Source organism: Harpia harpyja, chromosome 18 (assembly GCF_026419915.1).
Source record: "Harpia harpyja isolate bHarHar1 chromosome 18, bHarHar1 primary haplotype, whole genome shotgun sequence".
In the NCBI taxonomy this organism is placed as follows: domain Eukaryota; kingdom Metazoa; phylum Chordata; class Aves; order Accipitriformes; family Accipitridae; genus Harpia; species Harpia harpyja.
Window position 1 is genome coordinate 9,059,375 of NC_068957.1, and position 10,330 is coordinate 9,069,704.

The 10,330-nt window shown below is 52.2% G+C and overlaps 1 protein-coding gene across 1 annotated transcript in view; it reads right to left on the minus strand.

The window, feature by feature from the left end:
• Positions 1-9,624, minus strand: part of GPR50 (G protein-coupled receptor 50) — a 44,954-nt gene extending 35,330 nt beyond the window's left edge. Inside the window, exon 1 of the mRNA XM_052813945.1 lies at positions 9,450-9,624. Within this exon, the coding sequence (XP_052669905.1) occupies positions 9,450-9,624 (175 nt within the window). The remainder of the gene's footprint in view (positions 1-9,449) is intronic.
• Positions 9,625-10,330: the final 706 nt, after the last annotated feature.

Sequence of the window (10,330 nt, forward strand, 5' to 3'; positions counted from 1 at the left end):
GGGCTGGCTTAAGCTGCCGTGGTGACCTCAGTCAATAGGCTCTCCTCACCCTGCAGCGTGCAGGAAAACAAATTAGTCACCCTGCACGAGTCCTTGGAAAATCCTGGACCACCTGCAGAACATCTCCTTTTCCTAAATCCCTCCTTGTGAGTCTCCCCACAAGTAGGACAGAGCTAAAGCCACAGGAGAGCCCCGTGTCGCCCATTTTGGCCCACGCGGGCAGCCCGCGCCGTGCAGGATCCGTGCTGTGGGCACGGCGGGGAGGCTGCTCCCTCCCACCTGGCTGTCAGGCAGTGCTTCCCTCTGGCAGCACAGGCCAGGGCTCCAGTTCCTAATGCATCCAAATGTGACTCTGCTGTGGATTTCACCCACCCCATTAAGATTCAATTTGCTCTACTTTCTGCTGCAATATCTACAGAAATAAAACTCACAGCTCAGACCTGAAGGCCAGACACAGGGCCAGGAGTAAGATGAAATGTGTTAGACTCCATTTAACTTATGACTTGTAGAGCCCACGGGAACCGCCTGCTCGGCACCCACGGGATCAGCTACGTTCCCTCCCAGAAGACATCAGGGTCTCTTGAGCCCACCTACTCTTACCATCAAACACAAATGTCTGCAACAGGCAGAGCTGCCAGTTCTCCCCACCTTTCCCCTCGGGATGGGGAAGATGCTCGGTTAGTCTAAGCATCCTACTGCCCGCCCTTGTTCGCTCTGGCTGTGCTTGGCACATCCTGCCAAATCCTGCTGTGGCCGAATTCTCACCACTCCATCAGCATTCCCACTTATCCCCCTCCTTCCTCACCTTCTGCGCGTCCTCCTGCCCCAGGCCTCGCTGAACCCATCTCTACCTGGGTCCTTTTATGCTGGCCCAGGATCCACGGCTGTGACACACTCATTCCCCAGCAGCTCCGGCGTCCAGCTCAGTTGTGCCTGAAATTCATCCAGGACCAAGCCCAGGCCCGCGAGTGTTGCATCTAAGTCAAAGGACAAGCAGGGATTCAGGGCAGGTCGGACCCCGGGCTGCTGGACCCCAGTCCCCCCCAGCCATCGCAGCGTTTGTCAACATCACATCTGAAGGTGATGCTGGGGATTGTTCAACAAAGCAAGATCTGAGGTCTCTCAACAGAAGACATCAAGTGAACGGTCTCAGAACACGGGGATTCACTGGTCCTCACTCCAGCTTTTGGGAATGAGAGTAGTTAAACATGAGAAAGCTACACCACGGCTTTCCTTCTACATCTTCCACAAAGAGCAGTCCCATCAGACCGGGGCTGTCAGGGACTGGAGTGTCCTGGGACTGTGGCACAGCCTTCTCCTTGCCAACCAGCCCAAAGGACGGTCCTGTCCTCCTCTGCCCCTGCTCTCTGCTGTGGGACGGACTTGGAAGGGATTAAACATTCTGCACAGAGAAAGAAAAGCAAACAAAATGCAATGAAAATGCAAAAAGAAAAAGAAAAGCAAACAAAATGCAATGAAAATGCAAAAAGAAAAAAAAAAGCAAACAAAGACCATCTCTGAATTAATTTCCATTTTATTTATAGGCCATCACGTGACAGTTGTCTTTTTAAGCCTTTTAATTAATCACTCCAGCAGTCATACAGAGAGCAGCTACTTTGAGCACGTATGCCCACCTTCCCCCTTCCCAAAACATATTCCAGCTTGCGTTGAAGGACTGTCTGCAAGGTAATTAATTATTTGCTATTATCTAAGCCAGTACTTGGCTCTCCAAATCTTTCAGGAACACCAAGTCCTGGGGCAGTAATGCTCTTTGGGGCTCAAAGGAATAAAAGAAAAGCCTTTGCTAGAGGCAAGGAAGGGCAAAGGGGTTGGAAGGATTCAGAGAGGGAGAAAGGGAGCTCAGCACTGGGCTCAACCTGGCTTGCTAACTCTTGTTGCAAGGCCCATAGGGTGGCCCTCCCGGGGAGGCAGGGTGTTTGTTATTTTGCGTGATACAAGACGCAGATCTTCCTAATCAGAGGATTTTTGTTTCAACTAATTTGAGGGTAAGTGCATAGAGACCTGCACCAACATGTAACAAAACCTTTGTCGAACGCTTGGCAAAGAGAAATATTCCCCAGTTCAGAAATGCTAGAATTACTGTTTCTAGTGGAAACCTGCTTAATTTCTCTCAAATCCTGTATTTATAATATAATAACTTGCTTGACCACATATCACCTGGCTATCAAACCACCAGTGCACCTGAAGTGCATGCTGAGCACTGCTGACTTACTGAGTGACTGACAGCATTTTAACTCTGTTCCCCAGCCACACATCCACAACTTAGGGGGCTGTGTTCAAGTCCTCGTCCAAACAGGGGTTTTCCTGGAAAACCAACATGTTGGAGTGGGGGGATGTGCTGGTTTTGGCTGGGATAGAGTTAATTTTTTCCATATTAGCTTGTATGTGGCTATGTTTTGGATTTGTGCTGAAAACAGTGTTGATAACACAGGGATGTTTTAGCTATTGCTGAGCAGTGCTTACCCAGAGCCAAGGCCCTTTCTGTTCCTCACCCCACCCCACCAGCGAGGAGGCTGGGGGGGCACAAGGAGTTGGGAGGGGACACAGCCGGGACAGCTGACCCCGACTGACCAGAGGGATATCCCAGACCATAGGACGTCATGCTCAGCTTAAAAAGCTGGGGAAGAAGAAGGAAGGGGGGACGTTTGGAGTGATGGCATTTTGTCTTCCCAAGTCACCGTTACTTGTGATGGAGCCCTGCTTTCCTGGAGATGGCTGAACACCTGCCTGCCGATGGGAAGCGGTGAAGGAATTCCTTGTTTTGCTTTGCTTGTGTGCGCGGCTTTTGCTTTACCTATTAAACTGTCTTTATCTCAACCCACGAGTTTTCTCACTTTTACCCTGCTGATTCTCTCCCCCATCCCACCAGAGGGGAGTGAGCGAGCGGCTGCGTGGGACTTAGTTGCTGGCTGGGGTTAAACGACGACAGGGAAGTAGATATTTCTGCTGGTAGTTCTGCAAAGTTTCACAACGGGCTCCTGAGATCCAGCACTCCTAAAAATACTCCCATTTACATGAATTGTAAGGAGGGGTTTTTTCCCAGAAAAAAATAGAAAAAAAAATTTTAAAAAAAGCAAAACCAAAAATTGGTGGCTTTGACCTCTCACACTTGATGGGATGGAATCCCCTTGGGATCCCCGATGGAGCTGTATGAAGGACCAATTTAGAAATACTTCTGAAGCTACTGCGCTCCAAAAAAACTTAGGAGCTACTCACACCCGAGTGAGCTGCCGCTTCCTCCGGAGCTCCCAGAGTACAGCATGGGAGCGGCACAGCACGGGGCCGCGAACGCTGCTCCGAGCAGGACGGCGGCTCCGAGCCTCCTCCTCCATACTCTGGGCACCTTGCTGCTCCCACAGCCCGGGAGGAGCCCAGCGCAGCCCCGCTGGGAGGAGAGATGGGCAAGGGTCTGGGTGGGAACACGACGTGAAACCCCACCAAAGCTGGAGCACATGAAGGTGATGCTGTCAGAGACATCTCCAAATCAGCTCGGCCATGGGGCTGTGCCCTGCGGCTGTGACACAGACCAAGCAAAGTGCCATTCCTCTGTGTCTCACTATGCAAATCACCTTCTAGGAAAAAACAGGTTAAGACCGTTCTTCACTTCACACTCCTATTACACTTAAAGCTCAGGCTCTACCTTAATCCACAGTAAGTTTCCCACAGGTTTTATCCCGCTGTCTCTCCCACTTCTCCCACCTCCTGCAGCCGGTGGCCCCGCTCCAGCGCCCACCGGCAGACCCACAGGGCAGGGGCTGCGGCGGCGGGGCGCGGGGAGGGACCGACAGGAGCCCACCAGCACGCCTGCTCCGCCGCTCCCGCAGCCCACTGGGTGCACTCGGGTACACAGACCAGCAACCAGACAGTTCCAGCAACTTCTCTGCACCAACCGTATAGCCCAGGCGATCCCCGCGCCAAGCCCGAGCCCCAGCCCCAGCCAGGCTTCTCTGGAGCAGCCGCAGTTAACGTTCCCATGGTGCATGGCACGGGAAGCATCACTGGCAGTCAGCTTGATACGGCAAATTCATCACCGTCCAGTTGAGCGAGTCAGTAATGAAGCTAAAAGCAAACGCTGTCGTGGATTACTCCCCACCAAGAGCGGAGAAGCAACAGCGAGACCGTTTGTCAGCAGCTCGCCCGTTTGATGTCACAGGCACCCATCGCTGTCGAAGAGCAAGAGGGTGCCGGGTGTCACCCTTCCACATTAGAGGACCCAGGGAGCGGGGAAGCGGGTGCAACTCCAGGGTCGCCTAGAGTCCCAGCAACCTGCACGCTGTTTCATCGACAAACAGCACACTTCCCTCAACAGAGCCCACCAGAAAGCGAAGACACCTGCTGCAGAAGCACTGGTGGGAGTTTGCTATAGACAGATGAATCAGCAGAACAGATGAGCAGCTCCTGAAGCATCTACCCACAATGTACAGAAAGAAAAGATGTAATTTCAGGCTTGTGGCAGATGCTGGAGGGTTTGTGGTGCTAAAAAAAGAAATTTAAAAAATTTTAAAAAAAAAGCAGTAATCTCAACACACTTACATATAATAGATAGCTTTCTAGGACAAGGAAATCCTGCAGTAGCTGGAAGAAAACCAATCACAGCTCTCAGTTGCATCTGAGATAAGGAAGCAGAACATGGTCCAACACGTCTCTAAAAGGTCAGTTTCCCAAAACTAGAAACAATCAGACACAAAAATAACTGAGAGAAAACACAATGCTTATTGGGAGATGTTTAAAGATGCCTTAGTAGAGCCCTCCTTTCCCCCCCAAAAACCAATACTATATTCAAAAAAAGTTTATTTGGCTTAAAATAAGAATTTTTTTAAGACAAGAGCCAAATCAAAAACTAAATAAAATATGTAACAAATAAATAGAAAATTCACTACAAAAATTAGTAGCTGGAAATCAACACATTTTATAAAGAGAGCTAAAAGATATCAAAAAACCTAATGGCAATAGGTATATCAGGAAAAAAGCAACAATCTATCAATACAACAGGCTTGATGCTAAAAAAGTACAGTGAAATTATCCTGATACAGAAGATGTAGAAAGTATAAGCATTACTTTTTATCTTTGCAGATAAGGATGACGTATATCTCAGCTATAACAAAATTCTCTGAGAAGCAAGTTGGGAAGATACGCAACACCGTCTGCCAACCATTTTTCATATCTGTAACTAGAAAACCTGCACATCAAAGTGTATGAAGGAGCTCACCAAATCCCTAACTTTGACTTAAAAAAAAAAACAACAAAAAAAACCCAAACAGAAACATGTCCCAGGCCAGCCAGGAAGTTCCAGAGGTCTTGGAACAATAAATAAAAAACTCCACTCAAGCAAACATAAACTTAGCGTCGTGCCAATATTTTCAGAGGGCAAATGGCCTGACCCGGGAACCGCAGGCTGGTTACCCTGCCTGCAGTCCCCGGCAGAGCCAGGGAACAGCCAGTATTTGGAGATGGAAACACCGTTAGTGCTAGTCAACAGAGTTTTCTGGTCGGAGGGCTTGTCAAACTGATCTAGTATTTCTTCTAAGAGTACACATTTGGCTGACAAAGGGAACTGTGTTGACATAATACATGCAGACTTGTGTGTGACGCTTGACTTTGGCCGGTGTGACAGTCTAAGAACAAAATCCCCAGTGCTATGCAAACATCAGTGTATAGTGTATATCCAGAGGATTAAAAGCCGGTTGAGCCCGGTGACCTCATTAGAGTTATACCTGTGCCGCCTGCCCCCACGGAGGTTTCGGCTCCCCGGAGAGGCGATGTTTCCACGAGGGAAAAGGGCCCACGAGGTGACAGAAATGGCTCTCTGCACACGAAGCTCTCGGCAGCACTGGTGGGAGACGTGGGTTTTCAGGGAATGCATGTTTTGGCTGTGTGCCTAAGTCTGCAGCAAGTGCAGGAGATCTAGAGAAGGGTATTTCCAGAGCCTCTGCCCAAAAAGCGGGCTAACTCATTGAAAAATATTGGCTGTTTTTAGTGCAGATTTTCACCCTTGTAAAGCTAGCGGGACCCACAAATGAAAAGCTGTAGACTCAGCCATGCCAGCAGCCTTCGGCTGGACACGATCCTGCACGTGCCACGTAACACACGGCTCCCTTCTATCATTTCCTACATGGGTCCTAATCTGTGCTCAGCACTCTGAGCACCTTCCAGTAACGACACAGGACACACCAACACCGACCCAACATACGTTATACCTTCCCAGAGGGCAAAAGGAGTGGAGTGATTTCTCTTGGAAAGTTTTAGAGGTCAGGTATTTTGCTTTTAAACTCCACCAGTGCAGGAATAGCAGGGTGGCCAGGTTTGTGAAGGCTTTCAGTTGCCAAAAAAGTTCACCCCTTCTCACCTGCCTCCCATAAAGACATACAGACATCTCTCCTGCCAGAGGAGCAGAGTTATTCCCCACGCCCTCAACCATCTAAATGTCCTGCACTGTGGACATATGGACCAAAGCCTGGAGGTTTGTTTGAAGCTCTCAGACCATACAAGCAGCTCCGAGTGTCCAGGTAGCTGGATGTTACTGTAGGAAAGCATTAATGCCAGCAGTTCTCCAGCATGACTGATCGAACAACCAACTGTGGACGTGAACTCTCCACCTCGGAGGAAGCCTGGGGCTTTCAGTGAATGTGGATTTCCTCTGCTCACAGGCATCACTCACCTCCTTCTGCTCGTTCAGCTCCGGGCAGCTGCTGATGTCCTCCAGGCAGCTGACCCACTGGTGAGGGTACCCCTTGGGAGACCCCGCTTGACAGCCACACTCCTCCTCTCTGCCCGTTGCAGCTACAGGCTGCGCAGAGGTGCTGAAGTGTGCCAAGTGCTGCAGAGAGGGCCAGGGGGATGGACCAAAAACCCCATCCCCACAAGAGTGATCACCCACCGCAGCTACTGAAACAGTGCCAGTTTCACATCCCAGCCTGAATCCAGCCTACCCTGGCGATGCAGTTTTAGCTCCAGCTGGACGACCTTGTAGCTGGGCTCTTGCTAGCTTCCCTGTAAGCTTGCTCCAGAAATGGAGGGCTTGGCGCTTCCAGGATTTGGCAAGAGCTGACACATCCATAACGGGTGTCCTTTTCATTTACCGGACTGACTTAGGGTAGGTTTGAACATGAGCAGAAGAACTTTGTCCAAAGGCCTTCAACTGCACTCCAGCTGAGCCCCTCTCATTCGTGGTGTTGCTCACATGTCAGGAGGACCATGAACTGAGCCGAGACCCCTGACTTCTCATTCTGCGTCCAGGGAGGCAGACAGCCCGCTCGCTTCCCGACATGGACAGACGCAGGACATTGTCTGAACATCCTAAACGCACATGATCTTTTCAGCCAAACAAGATGACAACAGTTAAATGCTGGTTAGATGTTTTACCTTACTGAACTTCGGACCATCACCATCAGTCTGACGACCTCGCTTTCCTGCTGCTGAACCCCTCTAGTGACTTGGCAAAGGCATTCCCAGTTTAGGCTGCTGACTGAAGGAGGAACGATGCTCAGGTCAACAAAGCAGGACGGGTCTCTCGATACCTACCACCGCTTCGAAGCGTGTAACACTGAATTCCCCACTAGTCACCCTCAAGTTGTGTGTGCAAAGAAAGCCACCTCCCCACAAGTCAGGGAGGTTAACAATGATTTCACTTGTGTTGGTTTTACTCGTACATCCCGATAGCTTGCATGCAGAGCAGACAACGGGCTACTGACAAGGATTAAGATTTGGAAAACACCTCCATGGTCACTTCAAAGGAAAGCTGTTCTTTTTCACTTTCGCAGGAACTTTAACTCAACTCATAACAGAGGCAGTCTTAAGACATGAAATGCATTCAAGCGATTAACAATTTGAAAGGTGATAAAAGCAGCTGAATAGTTTCAAATCTGCTTGCTGCCCAACCAGCCAGATAACATAAACCACTAGTTATCTTGGGGAGAAGGGGAGGGTGTCTCTATTTTTCTTTCCCAGAACCACCGATCACAAGCTCACAGCGCTCACATTTTAAAGCAAAGCAAAGAGAATGGACAATACCTTTCCCAACTATATTAAAGTTCTCATAAACCCAGTACAGCATGTTCATGTATGGTGGATACTGTGGGATGTGTTTCGTGTACCGGTTAGAGAGCAACTCACCGGTCGAGGTCACTGCATCCAGCACCTGCCCAAGCCAACGGCCATTTTTGTACTATCAGTAATAAATCAATCGAATGTTAAAGGCACTGGGGGGAAATTGTCCCATCAGTCTTAGCCATCAGCTACTTTTACTGAACTCTGTTGAGTTACTCTATATTTACAGAAAATTGAGAGAGACACAGAGAGATCAGCATCTCCAAAATCCTTACGACTTTGTCTTACACATTATAAACACGGGAGATATTTAATTAAAACCATTTTACAAGCTATAAAACTAAAGGTCATTTTACATCTTTCACTGTAAAAGTGGACAGTGGTGTAGTCCTTAGCAAAACATACTCTATGGTATGTTATAAGCAGCACTACACAGACTACTTGAAACTCCTTCCAGAACGATTTATAGCCAGCGCTATTTCTTTACTAAAATTTATATCCAGTGCTATTTCTTTGCTAACGGCAAAGGCCACCAAAAAAGAAAAAAAACCAAACTACATGCTCAAAACCCACAGCCTTCTTAAAAACGGTTAATACCAAGAATTTTCCTAGATTAATTTATTAGGGAGGTCAATACGTAAGGTGCCAAAGCAGACTTTCAAATTACCCACGGAAAAAACATGGAAAATCTTCACTCCGCTTCCAGTTGGTCATCGAAAGCACAGCACCTTTGAGATGAAAACGCTAAACCACACGCAAGGCTGGGGCATAAAAGCAAGCGCTCGGCGTTGTAACGGGCTCGTCTCAACCCAGGAGCGCTCTTCCTCTGCGCCTGCCTCCGGCGCTCGGAGTTTTCCTCGCCAGCGCCCGCTGCCCCGCTCTCTCCCCGCACGCTGCTGGTGGAAGGAATGCGGGTTTTACCTGAGTCGCGACGTGAGTCGGGGCTCCTCGATTTGCAGCTGCCTCTGGGGGACACAAGTTCCGAGAAGTTGGAGGACAGAAGCAGCGGGACGGGACGGACAGACGGCGAGTCGGGAACCCCCGCCGTCACTCGGGTCACCGGAGAGGAAAGACGAGCAACTCACCGCCCCTCCACCCGGGCCAGCGCGGCCCCCGGGGCTCCCGAGACGCCCTTTTACCGCTCCGGTGCCGAGCGGAGGGGCTGCGGGCCCGTCCGCGGCTGTCTCCCCGCGGGCTCCCACGCGGCCGCGAGCGGGGAGCGCTGCCGGGCGGGGCCGCCGGAGCCCCGGCCGCGGTGCGGTACCGTACCCTACCGTACCGTACCGTACCGTACCGTGCCGTGCGGTGCCGCTCCGCTCCGCCCGCCGGCGGCAAGTTGGCAGCGCGGCCGCCCCGCCTCCCCGCTCCCGCCCCGCGCTCACCGGCGTTCCGGAGCTTCTTATTCCTCAGCACCGAGAGGATGACCAGCGCGTTGCCCAGCACGTCCACCACGATGGTGAAGATAAGCACGGCCGCCAGGGCGGTGGCGGCCCGCACCGACGGACCCTCCTCCAGCCGGCAGCCCGGGCAGCTCCCGTTACTCCCCGCTCGCTCCATGCGCGCCTCTACCCGCTGCCGCCGGGGCCCCTCCTCCTCCTCCTCCTCCTCCTCCTCCTCCTCCTCCTCCTCCTCCTCCTCCTCCTCCTCCTCCTCCTCCTCCCGCCCCGACGGCAGACCCCCGCGGGGACGAGCGCGCCTCGGCACCCGTCCCGGGGACACACACACACACACACACACACACACACACACACACACACGCCGCCCGGGGCGGGGCGGGCCGGGCCGGGGGCGGGGGTTGCCCGGTGCGCGGCGCGGGGCACCGGCCGCGCTCTCCGGTGCGATGGCGCCACCGCGCGGCGGCGGCGGGCAGCCCCGGGGCGCAGGTGTGCGAGGGGCTCGCGCCCACGCCCACGCCGTGACACGCGACGCGCCCGCTCGGCAGGGCCGCTGCCCGTCCCCTTCCCCGCGGCCGGCGGCGGGGGGCGGGGGGGGGGTCGCTGGGATCCTACCCCTCGGAGAGGGGCACCGGAGAGGTGCCGCTTTGCCCATTTTCCGTGTCGCGCAAGGGTTTGCGTCGCCTTTGCGTCCCGCTGCCCACGCTGCCCGTCCCACCCTCGAGGCAAACCCATCCTCACGAGAACTTTTTCAACCTGTTATGTCAGAACAAAACCACTCGCTCTCGTTGCGGTGCTTTTTACCCATTCTAGCGGGTGCGATGAAGAAGCCCCGGCAATAATTTCAACTCCGGCAGCCCGCTTGCATG